The 25513-nt window shown below is 41.6% G+C and overlaps 1 protein-coding gene across 4 annotated transcripts in view; it reads left to right on the top strand.

Annotated features, from left to right (window-relative positions):
- Positions 1-25513, top strand: part of LOC125713457 (protocadherin-1-like) — a 41906-nt gene that overhangs the window by 11851 nt on the left and 4542 nt on the right. For 2 of the 4 annotated variants that reach the window (XM_048984601.1, XM_048984602.1), the window contains exons 4-5: positions 15856-16075; positions 16658-16848. In XM_048984601.1, coding sequence (XP_048840558.1) covers positions 15856-16075; positions 16658-16824 — 387 coding nt within the window. In that variant the 3' untranslated portion in view covers positions 16825-16848. The remainder of the gene's footprint in view (positions 1-15855; positions 16076-16657; positions 16849-25513) is intronic. The other 2 variants (XM_048984600.1, XM_048984599.1) reach the window with 1 other exon arrangement.

Below are 25513 nucleotides of genomic sequence, written 5' to 3'. Positions count from 1 at the left end.
CATTCCTATATATCTTGCCCAGCAGTTGATGGTTAAATCTCAGCTAATCTGTGCTGGTGTCCGGAAGGTTGTAGGTTCAAATCCTGCGGCCAGCAGAGCAATTAGATCACTATTTGACCCTTGAGCAAGGCTTTTAACCCCAACTGCTGCAGGGACACTAGCTAACCCTGTCTCCCTCACTTGTGCGTCGCTTTGGACAACAGCATCTGTTAAATAAGTAAATATAAAAGAACAGAACCTGCTTGCTCACCAGGAGTCCACCTGAACAGAGCCTAATTCCATTGCATGCAAATCTAGATTTACAGCGACCTGGTAGACTGGTACAAAGAGGGACTGTCTAGCCCTTTGTCTCAGACTGACAGACCCCACCTCGTCAAAATCATAGCCAAACCCACGGCTGCAGAGCCATAAACTAGGATAAGGTGAACAACAGAGCAGCGGAAACGGATTCAATGACCCTCTGCACGCGCATCTGTGATTTTGGCCCAAGAGATACTGCTCCACCAGTGACCTAATTTTAATGAATAATGATTAGTTGAAAAGGAAGCCTGATCCGTAGTGATTCCCCGTAAGATAACTGATTGATATAAAACACGAAATCCCGCATCTACAAGTAGCTTACAGTTTAACAGGGACTAGCGCACTGCAGCAATGTAGTCTGTGCTTGGCACTGTATGGTAAATATTACACTGCACTGTGATAAGTTCTGCTGGAGTGTACAGGTCCAGGCTATTCGATTTTTCAGTATTATGTACCAGGCAGTGTCACCTTAAGGGAAACTGCATAGGACTGTGTTTTCCTGCACCTGACTGTGTTGCACAAGTGTGTGTTATATTACCAATTGCTGCACTTGTGATCCAGCAGCAAGGATGGCGGCACTGCCTACCCTTTTTCTCGTTTTGCGAGCATCCCTCTCTCAGGCTCTATTACTGGTGAGCAGTGCTGTCAGCGAAACAAACGACCAGGAGGGATCCGCTGAAATTAGCTTGATTCAATTACGGCTCCTTTCTCTGGAAAGCAAATGCCATCTAGGAGGAAGCTTCCTGTGGTCAGATATGAAACAATATTTAACTGAATGTAGTAAAGAGGTTATAGGTTTCCTGTTAGAGAGTATTAATGGGGTTAGCGGAAGGAGATTATTAAGAAGTGGCTGGGAACTTCTTTAAAGATAATGTGCCGATGTTCTCCACTGGCCAAGTCACGGTGTCCGAAGTTAAGGAACTGAAACAGTAAAATAGATTCAAGTTTGGAGATGATATGTTGACCATGTGCAACAAGTGCATTGAGATGCTCACTCATTCAGCTGCACACAGTACATGTAACAGTAGTGTGTATATAAAGAGTGAATCGACAATGGACAATCAAATGTGAAGCAGCACTTAGGTCCTGTGTCTTGAGCGATTTAACAAGTATAAATGACCACCGAGATGCATCGTGATCTGATCAACCAAACATGTTGCCAAGGTGGTCTGGGAAGCGTTTGACCGCGTATCTTTCGTAGTGTAAACACTAATGTGTCGTGGATGTGTCCCCGACAAGGACGTCACTATACCTGTGGGTAGAGCAGTAATGAAAATCTCAACACAAGTGGTGAGCCGGACATCTTAGAGGCACATAACGGACACAGGTGCAAACGGCGACCCGCCTCTGCTCTCTGATCCACTCGGCGAAGATGCATTTTTCAAACCAAGTGTGAACAGGACCTTAGATACGGTACTAGTTGCATAAAGTACAGCAAGTGTATATAGTAGTATGAGCTGTTCAGCGGTCAAGTCAGACCGGTGGCTACAGCACTGGAGCTCATGCCTTTCGATGACATCCTGCCCGAACAGATACAAACAATTTAGCAATTACCCGTCTACGATGTCTGATGGATTTCTACCTGACCTATAAAGCAGCTGAAAGGAGAAATCCAGAGGCCGTTCATCAGCTTTGGAGAGGGCATTGTTTAACCTTCTGTATGAGTATTGCATGTAGCCCTTTTCATCCGCTCTTTCCATTCAGTCAGCTTGAGGAGCCGATGCGTCGTACTGTAAGTGGTGCTCAGCCATGAGATTCACCCGCATCGTGACGCTATCTTTAACGCACCTGTTTATTTAGAGCGCGGTCTTCCTAACTTTATTTCTGATTAACTCTTTTGTGTGTCTCCTATTCCTCAGACTTTCCCTGTGCATAAACCTGGCACAATCTGGCGTGAAACGTTGTTACATTCTGTTTGCTACTATTATTTGTCCTGACAAAAATGTCATAAAGTCTGCCAAATTTTCATTGAGGCACATCACCATGGTAATATTGCCCATATTGTATTTTTAGGTATTACCTTCCCACTCTGCCTCCACGGCTATATGGGCATGGGCTGGCTTATAGACGATTTCACGATCCTTCTGGAGGCTCATGATCCTGAAATCCAGGAGACTGGAGGCTGAGATGATAATATGATTATCTCAGAGTACTTGGTCACTGTCATTTTCAAACACTGAGTCACTGAGTCATCCAGGCCCATCCCATGGCAATCTTGGGGAGGTCACCTGGGGGGGGGGGCACCTGGGAAGGGTTGGGGTGCGGGGGGGGCAGTTGGTTGCTCTCCAAACTCCACAGGCACTTTGATTAATAACTGCCAGCTTCTTCCTTTCAGCGACAGTGCAACCTACGGAGAAATATCAAAGGAGATTCTTCCCCACAGGAGAAAGTGGGAAAGTGGAAAGCTGATATTAATTCCCTTAGAGAGACTGCTTAGCCCTCAAATGAAAGCATGTATCTGCTTTACGAAGATAATAAACACTCCCTTCTGAAAGAAACCCTTGTATACTGCCCGAGAAGCATGCTGAGGTATCTGTGAAAAAGCTTTACACAAATTTTAATGATACCCCAGAATCAGAAACAGAATCAGTCTTATTTTGCGTAATAGTTGGTTTGATTTCGTACCATCTAGAGAATTTGGTTTTGGTTTTGGGACACAGTGACATGAACACCCTGTTTAATAAAGATGTGCAATGTAGATCTTTGCTATTAGAGATTTTGTCTTCATTACAGCTCTGCTAAGTGCCTGTCTTTGATTCCTTCTTAAATACCGGATCTTTTGTTATTTGTGACTATTTGATGAAGGCAAAATGGCTTGTATGTTTTCACCAAAATGACCATGATGTGGTTATTTCCTTCGTGTTCTTCACCGCTGCCGTAATCGCTACCTTAGCCTGCTCTTTCACTCTCCTTTAGACGTGCCTTCAGATCTTCTTCATTTCCCGCTGTAAGTCTGGCATTTCAAAAGCTGCTGACGTTTCTTCCTCCAGTCTTGAGCCCATAGTTGTCTCTCAGCCCAGCCTCTCTCACTATATGCTGTAAGGTTGGATAGGTATAATGGTAGAATGCTTTCTCTTTCGCAAATCTGGAATCACTCATTTTCACCCTATACGGTCCTGACTCTGGCTCTTATCTAGTGTACAGATTCTTTATAAGATGCTCTGGTACGCCTGTTTCACTGATAGCAATCCATAGTGTAACATGGTCAACACAATCCAAGGCTTTGCTACAATCAATAAAGCTCATGTTGACCTCCGTCTGGTATTCCTTGCTTTTTCTTTCGATTATCCATTGTGCATCAGCGTCAGTGCTGCCTTCTGTTCTGTGGCCTTTGCTGAATCCTGCTCGCGTGTTAGGCGATGCTCTTCCTTGGTTGGGCTCTAATCTATTGAATGATCTTTAGTATAATCTTACTGACATGTGATGTGAGGAAACTGTACGATAATTTGCACAATCCTTCATGTTTCATTTCCTCGGAATATATAAACCAATCTCTTCCAATTTGTAGGCTATTGAATTGTTTTGAATTTTTTTTCGTATAATTTGGGCAACACTGATTCTTCTACAGTTTCTTGTAATATTTCCTTCAGAATGTTATCTATCTTCATAGCCCTCCTTTTTGGCAGTAATCTCTGGGCTAATCTGATCTCTGCTTCCATTACTGAAAGTTCTTCCATGTGTCTGCCCTCATTAAATATATTTTGACTGTTGATGTTTTTGCTATAGAAACCTTCAGTTATTGCTCCCATTTCCTTCAGCTCATCCTCTCGAGGTCGGAGCATCTTTTAAGTCTCACACGATCCCTGAGAAACAGCTCTTGTTCCTCCATGTTATTTCCATCTCCAAAGAATCCGCAGGTGCTATTGAGTTATTCGTCTTTGGTTTTTAATGAGGAATAATTAGGTCCACACCTATAGCCCACAAAACAAGTGCTAGTGTCAGAGAGAGAGAGAGGTGTGATTCAAACCACCAGCGATCACTATGTTTGCGCTGAGGGGTGTGACCTCACAGCAAACACACTGGCCAATGATGGACCGGAAACCACCGCAGAGACTACATGTGAGAACATGTGAGAGCCAGCAGTTCGATATCCAGGCAGAGTATCTGCTTTTTCATTATCACTTACTCGGGGCCATTTAAGAAAGTCCGTTACGCTTCCTTTCACTTCCCTGCTTTTTTGGAATTTATCTCAGTCAGTATATTGGCAGCTATTATTCACAGTAGATTAACAATGCTAGTATTTACTAACCCATTCACATAAGTGGTTCACATCACAACTTTTTCACGTACATCAAATACCAACAATACTGCACTATATTCAATATAGGCCAAGCCGGCCCATATTTACCACAGACAAACAATGTTGGTTTATTTTCTCCCAAAATCAGCTCTGCTAGTTATCATTGATGATAAACTAACATCGCTGGTTTATATCTTCCACAAATACTTTCAGCTGTTGTTTGCTGTAGACTAACAGTACCGGTTCATATTTCCTACAAACAAACCCTGCTGGTTATCTTTCCCTGAATTCTAACTTCTCTGGTTCGTATTCATCACAGACAGAACAGTGTTGTATTTAACGATCTTTCTAATTGATACCTTTCCTCCTGGATTAATAAGATTATCCGTCCATCCATCCATCCATCCATCCATCCATCTATCTATCTATCTATCTATCTATCTATCTATCTATCTATCTATCTATCTATCTATCTATCTATCTGTCTGTCTGTCTGTCTGTCTCTCTTCCTCTCTCTCTCTCTCTGTTTCTCTCTCTCTATCTCCCAAGCACAGCCTATTACTCTTCCACTTGTTGACATTTCCCATAATTTCCCATAATTTGACACTTTTGTGGTTGGGATAGAGGACACCACCACACATGATTGACAAGGAATCAGATTTGTATTCAGGGATGCTGTCCTTTTGGTAATACTTTATTTGAGGGAGTATAAATAATGTAGTAGTACACTCTTACTTAATGCCTTAATTAACCAGAGGTACTGTGTTGCGTACTGATCCAATATTCATTCATCATTAATCAGTCATAATGGTTCATAGATTTCATTCATACAGTTACTGTATTACTTCATGATTTGTACTTGAGTACTAACTGAGATACCAAGCTACTTGTGCCCCCCCAAGTAAAGTGTTATTGTCCTTTTTGGGGGAAACAGGACTCAGTATACACAGGATGGACAGCAGCCAAAAGATACAGAAAAAAAAACTGTCTTCTCAACGAACATTGAAAAGAAAACAGATAAGGGTGGAGATGGGTAAACTGGGACGTATATTTTTGGGGTTCTTCCAGGTAATTAAATACAGAATGCAGCAGTTAATATGCATGATAGGAAACCTGGAGCAGGTTAAAATAATTAGCAGCCAGTGCTGATGACCCTCCTCTAACCCCTGAAACACCATCACCACCAATCACAAGCTGCGGTCAGAGCAGGAAGGACAGGAAAGTCATGTGATTTATACAGTGGTTCACAACAAAATTTCACATGGTGCCATGCATTTGAGTCTAGACTCCCTCTTGGGTCAGAACCAAAGGACAAGGAGAGAATATGATTGAACAGTTTTAAATAAACCACCTCTCCTGTCTTTAGAGTTTGCTTTGCATTATACCCGCACAATTATTTCTGAGAGATCAGCATGACCATATACTGAACTGTAAGCAGAGACTGCAAGGTCAGTTTTGACTGAGCAGTGAGCTTCGCTTGGGACTCGTTACTCTTTGGGCTCGATGCTCAGCAGCATCTCGGATCTTCATGGGGTATCTGTGTTTGCTGGCATCTCTGGGTCTGCAGTTCTCTTCACCAGCATCTTATTTCTGGGTTATGATGCCTTGCCTTGCCAGAGTCTTGTTTTTAAAAACTTTGTTGTTGTATTGGTTGTTGTTCCTGTGGTCTCTCCAACTGTCGGCATCTGAGGGTCTTTAGTATTCCTTGTTCTTGAGCCGCTCAAGTCACAACTTTTTGCAGCACTCAACATGCTGTCCAACCCTGGGGGACTCTTCGGCAGAAAGCATGGCATTCTGTGTGGGATGCTCACATTTGGTGTGTTTTTTTCCCCTATTTTTTAGCTGTTGAAATGAATAAAATGCCTTTTATTGAGTGCTGTGAGTCCTTGTGTGAGAGCAGCAAGTGATTACTGCTGTTTTATTGATTTTTAGTCTAAACTTTCCACCCTCCAAGCACAGATATTGTAATTCTGTACACCAAATTTAATATTTCTGTGGGCAGCAGTAACCCCTGTTTCTCTCAAAAATTGCAGGATCACCCTCGAGTGCTGAGCATTCCGTATTCAGCATTGGCTATAAGCAGCGATTTTAGCGAGTTACCATGGAACACAAACGCAGAAACATGAGGATAAAGGGCCCACTATCAGCTGCAGAGGAAGAAAGCTGATTTTTCCGCGCATTGTTGCAATAAGGGAAGGTGCCAGTAGCCCTTGGTGAAATCCAGTGTTGAACAAAAGCAAACTATGTCCCGCCTAGCAGCTCATCAATAGAGGGCATAGGATACACATTGAATTTAGACACCTTATTAAATTTACAATAGTCAACACAGAACGGAATGAATCCTTTGGGCTTAGGAACCAATATAATAGGCTCTAGCCAGAAAGTGCCTTCACGCATCTCAGCAAATTCCTCCTGAAATACTTTTTTCTTTTTTCCTGGTAAATGCGTGATATGGAATTAACCAGTATGGTTAGCAAAGCCAGTATCCGGTGATACATGATTTTTGGGTAACAAGGAACAGCGTCGGTAACATACACTATAGGGACAAAGTCTTGGGACACGCCTCTAAATCATTACATTAAGGTGTTTCATTCAGACCTATTGCCTCAGATGTGTAAAATCAGGCACCTAACCATGCAGTCAGGTTTACAAACATTTGTGAAAGAATGGGTCATTCTGAAGAGTTCAGTGAGTTGGAGCGTAACACTGTCATAGGATGCCAACTTTGCAATGAGTCAGTTTGTGGAATTTCTTTTACACTCATAGTGCGTAAGAGTCGCCAGCTCACTGTTGGGGAAGGCCCTCTTTTGTTCCAGCATGACTGCGCCCCAGTGCACAAAGCCAGGCTCGTACAGACATAGTTAGGTGAGTTTGGTGTGGACTGGTTTGCACAGAGTCCTGACTTCAACCCCACTGAACACCTCTGGGATGAACTGGAACGGAAGATTGAGAGCCATGATTTCACGTCCAACATCAGTGCCTGACCTCACGAATGCTCTTCTGGATGAATGGGCAAAAATTCCTACAGACACCCTCCAAAATCTTCTGGCAGCTGTTATAGCTGCAAAGGGGGGGACCAACTCCATATTGATGCCTGTGGATTCTGAATGGGATGTCATAAAAGTTCCTGTAGGTGTAATGGCCAGGTGTCCCAATACTTTTGTCCATATAATGTATGAAAATTCCTACTGAAGAGTGTTAACTTGAAATATTTACTCTACTGTTGTTATAGGCTGCCTGAGTAGCTCACATTAGCAAGAAAAGAATTATTCAGGCAAACGAGCTGAATTTCCATATTGAAAGAGTGCATTAAAATCCAGACGCTGGCTCTCTGACAGGTGATGTAACCCCACTTGGCCCTCTTGGGCCTCTCCTTCACAACCAATCATAGAAACCTTTTAACTCAAACAGACCAATCACATTCAGTTATGTCTCCATTCTCATACACCTGGCAATATACGTGACTATACTCATGACTTTGAAGCCATCTTGACTGCAGATATTGAATTGCCATTCACTGGGCATGGATAATAGTTATAGTTATTACAAAGCAGTGGCGAAAGAATATATGAATACAATTAGGTCAAAGGAGTTCCTTTATATTGTGTTCCAATAAACATTTTTAATTAAATCATAAACACCTATAATCCTAAACACTCACCGCAAATTTGATACACAAACATAATGGACCCAGCCATTGTCTGATCAGCATTACAAGCCCTCACTGAGATAGGAAGCCTTTCAAATCATGGGCAGTGAGCTGGACACCACTGTGGCCTGGAACAGGATTCGATGTTCTGGGAAGTCCTGGCTTCTCCTCCTACCGGGCTTTCCATTGTTGATGTGATTTGTTTGGAGTGCATTCCTCCGGTTGACTCACCATTTGTAGTCTACATCACCAAAGTGTTCTGTAATCTTGAAGAGTCCTTACTGTTAGGGCTTATCATTTAAATGAAGACACAGGAAGCGACAGGACCACTTTTGATGAGGGACTAGCATTGCTGAATCATATTTTCCACACTTTCAGTTATTGACTGCTTGTGTATAGGTATGTAACAAACAATGTCACATTACTCAGCCTCTGGGCATGGAATTTTACTCTCAGGTCTTAAACATATGGCAGCCTGTATTTAAACACGCTCAAACTCTTCCAAGTGCTCTTTAAAATGATCCGAGAAGGCTGTGCATCACTCAGACACGGAAAACCAGAGGGAGGTCTGGGAAACCGTCCAAAGAACACAGGTTTAAGTAGCTCATATCGTTTTTCTTATATCTGATTCAAACTTAAAAATCATGAAATGTAACGTTCCATTAAATTATTTAAGTGAACTGTCTTTTACTAAGTGATAAACATAAATTCATCAGTACTTCATGACATTAAAAAAATCCACAGGATAGAGGGATTTTTGAAGGAGGGGAGAGGGAAATTTATGATGCATCTTCATGGAGTGGCTAATGGGTAGGTGAACTAGACAAGATACAAATTGAAACCAGGGCCCAGCAGACCCCTGAGAGGTTAGCTCTGGCTCCCAGTCTGACGTAAACCCAGAATGATCGTACTTCATACGGTTATCAGTTGATAACATGTGGTAGAAGGATTTTATCCTCAACCTTACTGCTCCCCAGAAACATTCATGCCTACCTATGTTTGCCCGAAGCAATATGTTTGTTAGATGAAGAAAGAAACACAGTTCCCTTTTTCACGATCCACAATAACTACTATAAAGCTATTCCTGAAAGAATTACTGTATAATGGGCAAATGAAGTCCAACACGGTTCTGAATATCCATCAACAGATGAATGCAGGCTGTGCGAATGGCAATTCAACATTTATGAAAGGACCATACGACGATGGTCAAGGCTGGACTGGGATGAAAAATCACTCTCTCATGATAAGTTTTGATGCAATGGGGGCGGGGGGGCTACCATAAATTTTACTAAATGGTGGGGGGAGGGGTGGTGGCCAGTCCAGACCTGCTGGTGGAATTCTGAAATCAGAAACTGTGAAATTCTTTCCCCTTAGTGATATAATCATTCTATATGCCAAAAGTGCTGGTAAGAACCACTGGGCATCTATTTTAGGGATGTAGGTGACAGAGGTGGAAGTTTTTTTAAAGGAACTGACAGATCCGACGGAGACCCCCAGGAATGGGTTCCCTGCCGCATTTTCCAGGGCATTTGGGGACGACGTCCTCCTTCCCAGATCTGTGTCAGACGCCATCCATCGTTTCGCGTCTGCAGGGAATGTATTCTCAGGTGATGCCGCTACCTGCAGCTGTGCTGTAGGGCCCTCATGCCGAATACGTGAAGGCAGCAGAGAGGTGGGACTCAAAGAGGGGGAGGCGGCTCCTGGACAGCAGCTCTCTCCTCAGCTGGGCACTCGGTGAGCATGCAGGTGCCGTTGGAAGGCAGGCAAGCCTGCGGCTATTCCTGCTGAAAACAGTGAGGGTTGTAAACTGCCCGGGCCGCGAGGGCCTGTCAGTCTGAGGTTGGGATGGACGACAAAAGCAGGAACACTGGGTTTAACTGGGTAAAAGGGTCTGTGATTTGGAGGCAAATTGCCAGGATCACATTTTGTAATTGTTTATTAGTTTATTCCTTTGCTTATATATGCAGTCTCCGTGGGGCCCTAATCAGGATAAGCTGTTAGAATATGGATGGATGGATGGATGGATGGATGGATGGATCGATGGATCGATGGATGACGAATGGGTGGATGGATTTCACCACATGGTACAAAAATACCAGTTAATATTCCCTTACCAGGATAAGCTGGTAGAAGATGGATGGATGGATGGATGGATGGATGGATGGATTTCACCATCATGGTACAAAAAAACCGATTTATAATCCCTGACCAGGATAAGATGGTAGAAGATGGATGGATGGATGGATGGATGGATTTCACCATCATGGTGCAATTTATATCCAGTGTTTGGTTGGTGGTAATAACAGTCACCTGATTCGCAGCCAAGCCTGCCCTTCCACCACATCTCACAGCTGGTTCTATGTATTTACCATAGGCTGAGATTGATGCCTGTTAATTAGCAGACAGTAACGCTGGATAATTCATGGTAGACTCATCCTGCAGTTTCACTTTCCCCACAGACTACCACTGACACTGCTTCCTGGCATTTAACACACCACTCCTGATAATTATTTTTCATAGATAATATTGCTGTATTTAGACATGACAGACTAACACTGCTTGTTAACACTTATGTTTATTTAATAAATACTGAAAGTGCTTAGTTAATGTTCATCACAGACTACCACTGTCGGTTGGGCTTTAGCAGAATCATGTATTGCTAAATATATCCGCTTGCAAAGAGAACCATGCAACACATCTTACAATTCTCCCACTCCATCCCAGAATACACATCTGTAACCTTTGTACTAACGACAGACAAATACATTCTGTGATTGTCGAGGCACCATACAGGCTAACATTTAATGTGCGTTTAATATACATGTCAAACGTGATTAAGAATCGACAAGGGCAGAATGAATCAAGTGCGTTTAAATTCCCCTTTGCCTGACAGATTACCTGTTCACTTTCAAAACAAATGAAAATGGCAGCTTCCATCTCTTCATGCTGCCTTGTCAGCTCTGATAATAAATTTGGGCTTTAGATTGTCAGGATAGATTATCAATGCACATTCTGGGAGCCCACTGATTGAAAACTATGGCGAGTAAACAGTCAGCACAGGACTTCAACAATGGCTGAAAAGGTTGGCTTCGTTTTTAGTCACGTCTTTGATGAGAACACTGCTGATTAGACCTTGATAACATACTCAAGGCTGGGTAGCAAGGACAGATGGTAGACTGGCTGGAACACGTTTTGAGTGTCATATTTCTGAAGGGTTTGAGGTGCTTTAGTATTAAAACAATGACTCACTGAACAGCGGCCACCGTACAACAAATGGTTTACACAAATAGAAATCTACAAAAGACGCAGTATGTTGTGAGGGCTGTAATGCAGGCATACTCTTTTAAAACAGAATGCACACTATTATTTGATTTATGCTTTCAGAATGTCTTATTTTGCATCATTAGCTATCTCATAGATAATGATTAATGATTTGCCCATCTTCTAACCATAGTATCAGTGGTGCAGAGGGACTTGTGACCAATCTAGCACTGGGCACAAGGTTGGGGTACCCCCTACATGGAATGTCAGTCTATCACAGGGCACAGACACACACACACACGCACACACACAGGCCTACTCTATGGGAGCATGAGACACCAGCTGGCCAAGCTGCAGGACTTTGGACTGCAGATCAGAACCCACGCAACACAGGGAGAGCATGAGAGCTCCACACACACACAGAAGAGGCAGGAATTAATCTCCCATCATTGCAGGTACAGGAACGCAGTGATACCCTCAATGTTGCCATGCCACCCCAGTGAGAGTACGACGTCGTTCAGCAATACCCTCAAAAGTGCCACACCCACTAACCCACTGCCTAATTCAGATTTTTAAGAAGGTGTGTATAAATGTTACAGTGCAGCTTCAAAAGAAACAGACTGTAATCCAAGCCAAAGTAAATTAATGAAAACATGCAGTGCAAAACATCTAGTTACTCACCAGTGTACTCATGAGGGTAATCCATAGTAGGAAGGATGAAAATGAGACACTAAAGCCTCTGAAAGTACAATGTGTTTAATGTGACTGTTCTGCCGTGACACGGGTACATCTCTGACAATGGGATTATGAATCAAATATATGTTGGATTTTTAGTAACTATACAATTACTTATGATCTGTTATGATTTGGAACAAATGGGAAATATTTAAGTTTATTACTGTCAGCAAAAAGTAACATTCTGGCAACTGTTAAACGATTTCAGATAAATTTATTTTAAGTTGCAGTGTTTTGATGTATATTCCAGCTGGAAGCCTTTTCAAAGGAAGTTTAAATTACTAATACTTTCCCCGCAGCCATTAAAGCAGGATCTCTCAGTGGGCGGGAAAGAGGCCTTTACGTCTTGCCTTGCAAACCTTTTACAAATCTGGATGAAATATAGAAAAGAGATTTTTATTGTAAAAACCTGGGTCAGTATCTCCCTACCAGCTCTCGAGCACTTGTCGCTTAAATATTTTAAAATGAATTTTGAAAAATGGAACACACTCTTTTTTAAAATGGACAACGCAGAAGAATAGCCCTTTCAATTAACCATAAGCAAAACAGATTTCCTCCCCTCCTATTTTTGGTCCTTTGAAATGGGACTTTTTCTGCACTACTTCAGACTGCACGCCACCAAGCACAATGAACTGTAGGCCATTAATCACTATGTGCTGTATACCAGTAAGAACTGCGGCCTCGTCTGGGATTAGGAGCTGCAGAAGATGGAACGACTATAGACCATTATGCATCATTGACTACAGACTAGTAAGCATATTGAAATGTGCACCATTAAACACACTGGACTGTAATGTGTTGAACACCATGTGTCATTAGATTCTGAGAAGAGCAGATCATGTGGCGGTCAACATTAAGATAATGATCATTTAAATGTCCTAATATGAAAAAAATACATGTTTTATTTAAAGTTGCATCCTATCCAGAATGTACTCCATCTTCATAGACAAGCAGCTGGAAGACTGACGGTTGGATGGAATTTTAGTTTATGTATTTATATTGCAGTCTCATATGAGTTTTTGAATATTTTTAAGGATCTATTGTTTTTTATGCAATACAAGTAATTTTTTATTCATCAGTCCGTGAGTCAGTCTTTCTCATTGTAATATTTATGTAACACGGTTACCAATATAAAATATAGGCTAGAAGTTTCACAATGAAGAGAAAGGGAACGTGATCACATGAGCTTTTCCTGTTGTCACATGTCAGACCTAGTTCTGAGGTGACCCAGTCTGAAGTAATTTTACACCAGACGTGCGTTGTGCACCCACAAAGCAGATGCGAGGACTAAATGCTTTGCAATGCAGAGCTTTACCCCTAAAGCAGTGATTAAGTGCTGGGAATTACATGCATGCAATGAAACATGCATTAGTTCATGTTTAATGTGCATATTGTATGTTCTGTCATGTGCGGTACCCATAACATCTATGGATACCACAGGCAATATGTCTGTATAGGGTGTAAGGAAGCTGCTTGAGCTGTGAATTCATCAGACTGTGGAAAAAAAAAACATATAGGGCCTTTGAACGATGGGGCTCATTGACCTCACTCAAATTTGGATGTATATTTTTAAAACACAGTGACACAAGACCGCAGGGAGCCGAAAAATAAGACTGGGCTCCTGTGTGACTGGGCATGCCAACAAAACTATGGAGACAGGGTGTAGACTTTTGATATTAGATTTTGGATACTATTGCAAAGTCAGTGTTTTTGCTGTAGGCCTCTTGGGAGCCTCCCTGATAAGTTTTTACCTTGTCCTGTACATGATCTTTTTCATAAATATTTCAGAATTTGTTTATATATTTACATAATTCCAGAGTACTCAAAGCGAATCTATATTTGTTACACTTCCTCATCCAGGATAACTTTGAGTGTTCCTTTTTCTGTGATTGGTGTAGCACCTCTTTAACTGTTCATGTCAACACTTTATTTGAAATATACACTGCAATGTACAAGTGTACCTCCCCACTGGGGCGAATGCCTCCCCACTGTGCATAATTAGCTAATGTGTTTTGCGGAGGTCCAGAGATTGCAGACCGACTGACGTGCTGTGAGGTGTTTGTGGCGGCCGGGATCCACTCACTCATCGCTCAACAGTGACATCTGCTGTCAGCGCAGCACCTAAAGGCTGCTGGTCAAGTAAAGCAAGCAACAGTCTAATTCTAGAATGTTAGCCTCTTGGTGGAACCTATAAAGTAAAAGAAACCGGTAGCTAACTGCGCGCCTCGAGGATAAGGCTTCTTCACTGCTTGTCGATAAAATATATTCCGTAGTGCATACTCTGTACTTTCTGGTACTTTTTAAAGAGATAATTCGATATCCAGCTGCCAATCTTTGTAACAGAAGCTTAAAAAAATACTAATTTAAAGCAGGTGATCATATAAAACCCATGGAAAACATTTTATATAAATGTTTAAATCAGAAATTACGCTGCGATTACGTAGCTAGCTTTTTCACTTAGCAGATCCATGGGAAAAGTCATCAGGGTGCAGTGATCCAGCTCTATACAGTGTAGTATCAAAACTAAGGATGGTAAGATTCTCAGATTTGCACCGGTGCCCCGGCATAAAAGTCCACGATGCAATTGCCCCAATTAAAAATGTCTGCACCGGATTCATGGGATGATCCATCGTTACTAACATCTTTGTATTGGTAAAATCCAATTTCTTAATATATAATTATTAGTAGAGACCCTATGTCTTTATTAATAGTAATGTGGCCAATAATTTTTGACCAATGATATTACATTTAGGTTGATTCCCCCTCTCTAAACTCTTTCTATATCAGTACCATACTGAAGTGCATTGTGTTATATTCCTTTGTATCGCATTGAATTGCATTGTGTTGAATTAAATCGTATTACATCACAATGGAGGTGAATTACTAAGTATTGTATTAGTAGTTGCTTTATATGTATCTTTAATGTATTGGATCGTTGGCGGCACATTGAGATGTATCACAGCCTCAATGATGTAGATGCACATCTTTAGCCACTACATGAATCTGTACTCCATATACTGCATGCTGACTCTCCAGTAGATAACCTGACTGGCAGAAATAAAACAGAAAAAGTAACATAGTCTCGTGTGAATATTGACTATATAATGCAGGGAAGGTGAGGTAAACTGGAGCATTATGTAATAGCGCAACGGAATTATTGTAGCGTAAAGGTTTCACAATCCTCATGTAGACCAAAACATGTCATGAAGGAAATACTCTGAGGCATAGATTTGGGTATGGATGGTAGGGACACATCCTTACCAATATTATGGGGGTACCGTTTGTGTTTGGGGGGGGGGGTTCAGCACTGATTTGGTCCCTTCCAGTGTTTAAACCAAATCTACACCCTTGCAACTACGACTACTGACTGATAACAGAGATTTTCATGAATTCATCATTTATTTCGCTAAATTTACGTAATGTCTTGATCGTGTTAATGGCTCAGACTAGTACAGTAAAAGGATTTTTTACCGTAAAGCCTCTCATAGCGAGCTCTTAAATGCATATTTTAATATGAATGGTAGCTTGCTTGATGAGTCACAGCAACATCATAATGAATGCATTCAGTGGCCAGGAAGGAAGCAACACAAACCTCAAAAGCGTGTGTAAGGTCACTGCAATAACGACAGCAAACGTGCTCACGGCTGACTGCATTCTTTGTACTTTGTAGCTGCCTCATCGACGAGTGACATTCTCCACAACCAATCAAACGCAAGATCAGCAAGACTCCTCCCAGCAAAGTTATTATGACAGCGGCCTGGAGGAATCTGAAACGCCCAGCAGCAAGTCATCCTCGGGGCCTCGCATGGGGCCCCTGGCCCTTCCTGAGGACCACTATGAGAGAACCACCCCTGACGGCAGCATTGGCGAATTGGAGCACCCTGAAAATGGTAAGAGACGCTGCTACTTCCAACACATATCTCAGGAGACATGCACAATATAGCATAAAATTATTTTCTGGCCGTATCAGTACACAATAAGCGTCATTTGATGAATCTAATTCATTCTCCAAAATCAGCTTAGAAGGTGAAATTCATAAACCAAACACTGTTCCCGTTATAGTGAATATCAAGTCTATGAACCTTTATTGAAATTGCAGGTGTAAAGCCAGAAATCAAGATAAATTATATCAGACATTTCTCCATCTTTGATGTGGCCTTGCAGCCGACAAAATTCAAGAGAAAAATAAATAGATAATTAGTGGCACAAACTGAAATGTAAAGGCGTTGATTGTATACGCAGGCACATTGTTTAATAACGGGTACTGTAGCAGTGCATAGAAGCTGCCAGTCATATTCAATATCACGTCCAAAGGTTGGTAGCACACACCTGCCATCAGTGAAAGTTATTTTGATTAATCACAAATAAAAATGATCTGTTCCTGTGTTGAAACTTTTGTGGTTGAATCCTATTGGGATAACCATGGTCCGCAAGGAGCTGACAGTGCATCTGCGGGGTCTTATTGTTGAAAGGTACCAATCAGGAGAGGGCTATAAAAATCTCAAAGGCATTGGATGTCATTGGAGAAAATGTGGAACCGCAGAGACATTACCAAAATCAGTACGATCCTCCAAAGCTGGTGAGAGGACAAGGTGAAAACTTATCAGGGAGGCTCCCAAGAGGCCTACAGCAACATTAAAGAAGCTGCAGGAATATCTGGCAGGTACTGGTCACTCTTTGTATGCGAGAACGATCTCCCGTTTTCTGTCCATGTTTGGGCTATGGGGTAGGGTGACGAGACAGAACAAATTTCTTACAAAAAATAACGTCAAAATTTAGCAAAAAAAAAAGAGTAATAATAATAGTAATACATTCAGTCACCCAAAACCATGTGGGAAAATGTCTTATGGTTTGATGAGACAAAGGTTGAACTTTTTAGCCTTAACTGTGAGACACATGTTTGATGCAAAGAGAATAAAGCTCATTCAAAGAGCATCACACCTACTGTGACGCATGGTTTTGACAGCATCGTGATTTGTGGCTGATTCACCTCAGTTGGGACAAGGGGTTCTGCTCAAGATAGATGGATAATGATTAGCTCCAAATATCACGATATTTTGGCCAAAAAACAAACCCGCTGGCCTCTGTCAGAAGCCTGAAGATGAAGAAGAATTTCACCTTCCAACACGATAACAACCCAAGGCAGACATCCAACTCGCTAAGGAATTGCTTCAGAGAAAGAAGATCAAGGTTTTGGAATAGCCCAGTCGGAGCTCAGAGCTCAATCCCGGAGAAAACCTGTGGAACGACTTAAAGAGGGCTGTGCACAGGAGATCCCCTGGAAATCTGAAGAAACTTGATGTGTTTTGCAAGGACGAGTGGAATAAAATTGCCAGGTGTGCAAAGCTGATAGAAACTTATTCATAAAGACTTGCAGCTGTAAGAAGTTCAAAAGCTCCTTCTACAAAGTATTAGTTAGGAGAAGACATGAACAGGAGTGTTATTTGCCAAAAAGTCAATAATTGTTACGAATAATGATAAATTTTGTAAATTAGTGTTGTCTTTGCACAGTAGGTTGCAGTATTGGTGTTATCTATTGGATTCAGTGCACGGGTAAGCCATGTGAATGAGGAGTTTCAGAGCAACAATCAAGGTTTGCTGGAGATACTGGTTGAAGCCGGTGTATCCAGGGCCTTTAAGTCTGAATGGACCATGTTCAAGGCCTCAATCATTGCGGCGGCTACAAAGATGAGTGGGCAGAAGGCTGCAATCATTGCAGTTGTTGTCTGTCATGGAGGTAATCCTAGGACCCGCTGATTGACAAGCTGAAGAAGGAGGCCATCAGGGTAATACTTGTTCTGACATATTTGTGAGAGCTGGAAGTTAACGACATCCAAAAAGTGCTCATGCATGGTAGGAATTTGGAGAGGCTAAGGAGAGAGTATTGCGTGGCCCCAAAGAAGTTTCTGTAAACCACTTATCGGGGGGGAGCTTGCTTAGTCTTTCTTCAAATTTCTGGGAAAACCTTTGCCAGGGTACGGGAGAAGAGATCCTGCCCCGTTGTTGAACCTAGGATTCAAGAGGAACAATGCGGATTCCAGCCAGGCATAGGGATAGTGGACCAGCTCTTGTCCTAGTCACAGTGTGAGGCTTTGTGGGGATACGCTAACAGATGTGCCTTGTGGACTTGCAGAAGGCCTTACGACCGCATGCTTCAGCACATTCTGTGACAAACTCTGCAGGAATATGCGGCACCGAGTGTAGACACTGCTGCTCAATTGCTGTACAGCGAAGTAGGAGTTTATTTTGCCTGCTTGGCACAAAGCCGATGTCATTTAGAGTGAGTGTTGGCGTCGTGTCTCCATTCCTGTTTGTGATTTCCATGGATCGGATTTCAAGGCACAGTTAAAGCTGGAAGGCCGGCGAGAGGAGAGAGGCTAGAGGTGACGTCCCTCCTTCAGAACTGCCCACTGTGTCACTGCTGCACCATTAATTAAATTATTTGCTATTAAAGTTAGAACAAATATGGTTAATGGCTATGTAAAATAATGTCTGAACTAATGCTCTTGGTCTTGCTTTGAGCAGCACACTGTGACAGGCAACGCTGGTGCATTGTGGGGCGGTGATGCATTTTGTTACATTGTGTTTTTTTGTGCAATAGAAAAGCTGTACATACTAGTGGAAAATTACTTGTAGAATGTGCTACCTAATATTTGGTTGATGGATGAATGTATCCTGTATTGTAATTATACTGTTTTCTTATTTCATAAAATATAAAGAAATTAAGATAAGTAATACAGTGCAAATTGTGAGGAAAATGTGTATAATAGTATATCTAATAACATTGTAATGCAGCCAGTCCGACTTACAAACAACTCGTACTTACGAACATAAAGCCTATTATATAAAAATTTTCCGAATGCACACATTACCTTGTGATGCTCATGAAAAACATTGCATAGCCTCAGCAGTTCATTAACTCGAGCTGCAGTACTCAAACTCATTAGAACTCGAATTTCTTAAAAGTCGAACCAACCAGTTTGAAAAAAATGACCTAGAACTCGCTCTGAATCTCAGAAGTCGAACCGTGAGTGCCGACCTAAGATAACTTGTACGCGGGGAAATGAGTCACGCAGCACGTCTCTCAGCGGAAACAAAGGTTAACGCTTCGGCCTCAGCCTCGCATTCGCTGCGATAGCATCGTTTGTTGGTGATAGTGCTTTTTTTATTGAAAATATCAGGTAATACACTGTACTATATATCATTTTGGTAGCCATTGCTCACCAAAAAGTTACGCAATAGTTGTACAAATGTTACAACCTATAAGTTTGCGATTTACGAACAAATTAACGAATACGGAGTAATAATAAAAATAAACAACGGACCGCATGACATAGTGTAGTGTTGCCGCTGTGTCTGGGTTTATGAAAAAGGTGTCGTAGGTTTTTTTTTAACATTGTTTGGAAATATTTATTTCTTACTTTACAAATTACTGTTTTGGTAAATGTGCTTAGATGTGTTTGTTTTATCCTGTTCATTTTGTTTAGGTGTAATTTTTTGGGGCCGGGAACCAATTAATTGGTTTTCCATTATTCCTTATGATGAAGATTCGATCAGAACTCAAACTGTTTAGGATTTGAACCCGAGTTCTGAACGGATTAAGTTCGAGTTCTGAGGTACCACTGTATTAAGACAAACATTAGATTAACTTACACTAAATAAGATCTATATGGACCCTGTTCCAACGTACCTACAAATTTGACTTAAAGACAGACTTAAGGAACGGATCTCATTGGAAACCGGGAACCTGCTCTATACTGTAGCATACTTACCTTTCACATCTACCCTGGGATCAAATTGACCCCAAAGGCACATGTCAGGTGACTTTTCATAGTAACATAATTATTGTAGGAGCGTGTAAGACGTTTACTTTAACATATTAAGGGCCATTTTCAAGTGTCGAGCCCCCTGATTTTGTTAGGGTATCCCTGCCCCTTTGACGCCCCTGCTAGTATAGATAATATACTATAATACTGTAATGCTATAATACTGTCATACTGTGGTATTTCTGTCTGCATCCCAGAGCTTTGCAGACATGCGTGTCACACTTTTCTTTTGCTGCACAGTATGGTGGTGGGGGGTGACGGTGGGGGGTGGGGGTGTCAGTAATCACCTTCTTTTGAACACATGCTGTCCCCCCTCCTCGACACACACACACACACACACAATATATTAACGGAATTTTAAACAAATGATCATATCATGGATCTATATGACTCCATTATTTTAAATAACCTTGTCTGCAGAGGACTTCAAGATCAATAAATTCAATAAAAGGTATATTAAACTAAAACAGACTTTCACACGCATAGTTCTTAAATTATTTTATTATGCCCGTAGCATATGGCAAATTATTATTATATATTTTTTTGAAAACCACTCTATTATATATAGGCTTTTAATCTAGAAGGTGCATAATAGAAAATATCTCCCTTTACCTTCTAACACCAGACTGTCACATGTTGGCAAATATAACAAAACGCTTTAACAGAAATAATATAAAATCTAATCTAAAGGTGTAGTTAAGATCAGTTTCCAATCTCTCAGCCCATTCACCATGCTGCAAGTAAGTCTCAGCACATAATAAGGGACAATGCATTCATCAAAATGGTCTTTTAAATAAGACATTGAACTCAAAAATAAAATGTAACACTAAGAGTAAGTGCATAAAAACAGGGTGAGCGAAGATTGGAATCGTTTAAATCACCCATTACGTGTGTAATGTGATCATCCAATTTTCTTGTAAAACCTACAGGGAAATCTGAGGCTTTCTTGCTGTATATTACAGACACCAGTCATGGTAAATAAATCAGTTACATTTAATTGACATTTGCCATTAAGTAGTCAACTGATATTATAAAAATGTTCAGGTCTTCCCTCCACCTCTCTCCACAATATGTCCTCCTGGAAGATGGATAGATGGTTGTTTAGGTCATGCTGTCTGCTGGCCACCAATTAGCTGAAGATACTGGTGCCCTGCTCTATATTGGAGCCCTTCCCCATTGCCACCGCCTTGACGATATCACCAGCAAGCTGGGGCCTCTTACCAGAGCTTCACTGCCCACATTCTTGCACTGGTGTTGCATCAGACCCTTAAAAACAACCGCAACAAAAGGTGTAGTGGGTGCAGGCAGGTTAACTGCATATACGGTACAAGGGTGAATAGATTGAAACACATTGCTGGACTTGTTTGCCATTTTTTGATTTGCCACACATAGGTCCTTCCTGCCCTGACACAAACGTGGCACTTCTGCCAGGGGCAGCCTGTGGCAAGAGGCAGAAGGTGTTTTCTTAGGCTGCACTCATCAGTAATCTCATTAGTACTTGGTCAGTGCTTCTTAATGAGGCAACTAGTATTTCTGCAGTATTCAGTCTCAGTTTCCAGTGGTATTACATTGTTATAGCAATAAAATATAGCATGAATTCATGGGACATAGGATTTATTTAATTTAACTTGTATAATTTATTACTGTGCGTGTATGTGAATGCGATTAGTTAATAACATACCATCACAAAAAGATCTTAGATAAATGTATTCAAAACTTTAAACTACAGACATGACAAACTAATTTAAAAAAAATAAATGAATTGTAAATATAAATTTTGAGATTTTAAAGTCCAGTATGTCCCCTAAAATGAAAGCTGTTATTCTTGAATCTGGTTGAGAGTCCAGATATCATGAAAAGCCTCATTCTCCTCTAGAGTATAATCTGGTTCCCATTCGGGGATTGTGTAAGTCCTCAGAATCTGGATCGTCACCATTCAAATGCTATCAGGGGAATGAGTTGGCCATTAAGGGAAGTCAGAGGGAATCGCTGCTTGTGATTTCATGATCCGCGGATTTATTTCACTATTGCAGCTACCGTAGGTAAGTTGCGAGATCCCTTTTAAGCCTCTTTGGCTTGTTGACGTCCCATTGGATGGGAGCCATATCCAGGGTGATGTCAGGAAACCATTAAAATCAATATTTTCCACATAATCCAATGCATATCCACCCAGGTGCACAAACTGAACAAACCACCCGACAAAATCATGTTGCCGCCTCCTGCTGCAAAACCAAGCGACAGACACAGCTTCTGGTTTCTTGTTTTTATACAAAAAAAAATCTAGCTGATGAAATAATCATGCATCTCGTATTAAGGCGGTGCTGTCTTTCCCTTTTTTGTCAAAGCTCTGCCAGACCAATCTGCTGTCAAATACGGTGTGCAGGCTTTACCAGCATGCCCGGTTAACGCGACACCTAATAATAATAAGCCTAACGAATATGCGATTCACCAAACTAAGAATGTAATTTAGTTTGTATGTACTGCAAGAGAGCCCTGTAAAAATCGAAATGCAAAAATAACTTGAACAAAAACTACGAAAATAGTTATAGAAGATGCAGGGAAATTGGTAGCTAGGGCATTGAGAGTGACAGATTTCAGAATTTCTGAGTGCGGTTCATTCACTGCAGTCGGGTTTTTGCGTATAAATATAAATGTCCATCGCATGAATGCAGAAAGAATGTCAGTTTTAGCATATGTGGTATTATGACACTATCCTGATTGAATATGTGAAAATGTATATGCACCATGGTGGATCCCCAGCTAATCATTTTTGGTTTCCAGAACATTCCAGGAAGGTTATTTTATGGTTACAGGGACGTTCCCCGAAGGTTTGTTTGATTGTCCTATGGTTAGCCAGGAAGGATTTTTTTAAATGTAAATATAACATTTTTGGTTGCATGTTTCGTTTTATGGAACATTCTCCTAATGCTTGATGTAACCTTTGGACAACATTGTAATTGATTGTATTAATGTTCCCCTAATCATTAAAATACAAGCTAGCTAAATACACTAAATTCACCATTCATGTAATGAGTTTTTTAGTTCCCAAAACATTTGGGGAAGGTTCTTATGCATAATAACCAGAGTAAACATTGTCTAAACATTAGGCGAAGGTTTTTCTTTTGTAAAACTAACCTCAGGAGAACCCTAGGCTAACGTTCACTGAATCCTCAGTGTTTGCTGGGTCAGTGGGTAGCACTGTTACCTCCTGTCTGCAATGGGGGCTGGATTCCAGTCCCTGTTGTGTATGTGTGGAGTTCCCATGTTCTCTGTGTTGTGTGTCTCTCTTCTGGATACTTCTGGAATTTTCATCCCACAGTCCAAAAACATGCAGTTACACTAATAAGCATTTCTAAAATTTGCATAGATTGTGACTGTGTGGATGTGTATGTCGCATGATGGACTCACATCCCAACCAGGGTGTCCCCTGCCTTGTGCCCTATGCTACTGTAGATAGCCTCCAACCCCCAGATAGGAGAAACAGAGAAACTCCTCTACCAGCCTCTGACGAATATAATTTTTACGGGACAAAATTATTATTATTATTTTATTTTATTTTTTTGCCAGAGGTCACATTTTGTGTGTTGATCTTTGGACCAGAGTACCAGAGTCAGTGCATTCACTATAATCCACTAAAACCCAGAAGAAGCACACAGAGATTAATACATGCTCTCTCTTTGTATATTTCGGTTCTGTTCAACAGATAGACAGTGTTCTCCTCTCCCTTTCAAAGAGGAATTAATAGAAAGAAGTAATAAGCCTGGGTAGTTCTGACGGCGGGTGGCACGATCACACCTTCGCTATTGGGTGTCGGGAGTTTGCATGTTCTCCGAGTTGTGCAGGTCTCCCCTGGGTACTGCGGCTTCCTCCCGCAGTCTAAAAGTGTACAGTTGGTGTATCGAAACTGCCCATAATAATCCTGGTGCCCTGTAATGGACTGGCATCCTATCCAGGCTGTCTAGACTTGTGCCCTGTGGCTCTGGGTGGGCTCCTGACCTCCTTCCAACCCAGAGCAGGACAAACAGGAATTCCCCTTTCTTTTTAAATGTTTGCCTATATGCGTGTGTGTGGGAAATCGTATAGCCTTTTTTTGACAGCGTGCTTATGTGTGTACATTTCAATTTATATTCTATGTACTTTCTCAGCAGACTGTTCAAGGGAATAAAAAAATTATTTGTATTTATTTCATGCGGCATTTTAGGTTCGACATCATTTTCAATGGTGCAGCTCAAAGCCCTCAGTAGACATGAACATTTGTCAATGTTAACCAAAACGCCTACAATTTATAGCCTTAGGATGGAGCAGTTACCAGTTAATGATATAGTTAGGGTTCTGCAGGCTTGTATGTACATCTTTGAATATGATATTGCCTTAATCAAAACATTTCAGAAGGAACTTTTGTTCCTCTTACTGTTTTGGGGTTTGAGACTGGCATCTATGCAGTTAAACTAGGTCACTGGGTTACATGCCTCCTGGGTTTACTATTAATTTGTTGAAACGGAATAGCAGCCTTGATAAGCAGGTCACATTCCAAGCAGGAACAACCAAGAAGGCCTGCAACAAAGAACTTTGAAATGGGGACTTGTAGGAATATTTTCAAACCTTCAGATAAACACTGGATATCTGAGTTTTACATGTATTACGTATCCTTGTCTTGCTTCCTCACAAAATCAGACCATTAAGTGATTGTGCAAAATATTAAGTTCAGTATTTAAAATGATGTGTACAGTGTATGGGGCAATTGACCCATTCAAGGCAAACACCAGCCGTACCGTGACAGAGCAAAGGGTGTAAGGAATTATAAAGGGCATTAGCACCCTTGCTGAGAGGGTAATAGTAATAGTAACTAGTACTAGTAATAGTAATACCCGGAAAACCATAAGGGGGTCAATGATACCCACATCTCAAGGAGACAAGTGGGGAAGTTGTCCCAGGCCAGCGGTGTGTGCCCAGGCCTGGGAACTGCCTGGTGGGCCTGGTACCAGAATCTTCCAACAGGGCTGGGGCACCAAATCAGCAGAGACAAGGGCAAGGTCAGGAGACAGGCAGGGATCCAGGAAAACATGGTGAGGCAATAATTCAGGCAGAGCTAATCCAAACACCAGAGGCAGGGCACAAAAATCAGTTGGCGGGAAAAGATTCAATGCACAGGTAGGCAAAAAACGCATCACTGGCAAAGGTGGCCAAAAAAATCAAAACACAGGGAGCGCTCAAACACAGAGCTGGACTTACAGGATAATAAGCACCAGAGTGCTTGGCAGGGGCACAAGACAATCTGGCGACTGGGAAACAGATCCTTAAATTCACTGGGGAAGATATGCTTAACAAGGAACAGGTGCGGGCACTTGTATAATTAAACCGGCTGATTGGTGGTTGTAGTCAGGTGATCTCGGGGAGCGGGAAACTGGCGTCACGCCCAAAGTACAGGTACAAAGAGCAGTGAGCAGAAATACCACTAGGGGGCAGAGGGAACAGGAGGGAAACCCTGACAGCACTTTCGAA

Source organism: Brienomyrus brachyistius, chromosome 18 (genome assembly GCF_023856365.1).
Source record: "Brienomyrus brachyistius isolate T26 chromosome 18, BBRACH_0.4, whole genome shotgun sequence".
Lineage (NCBI taxonomy): Eukaryota > Metazoa > Chordata > Actinopteri > Osteoglossiformes > Mormyridae > Brienomyrus > Brienomyrus brachyistius.
The sequence above is the reverse complement of the archived record's forward strand: the minus strand, read 5'-3'. Positions and strand labels throughout refer to the sequence as shown.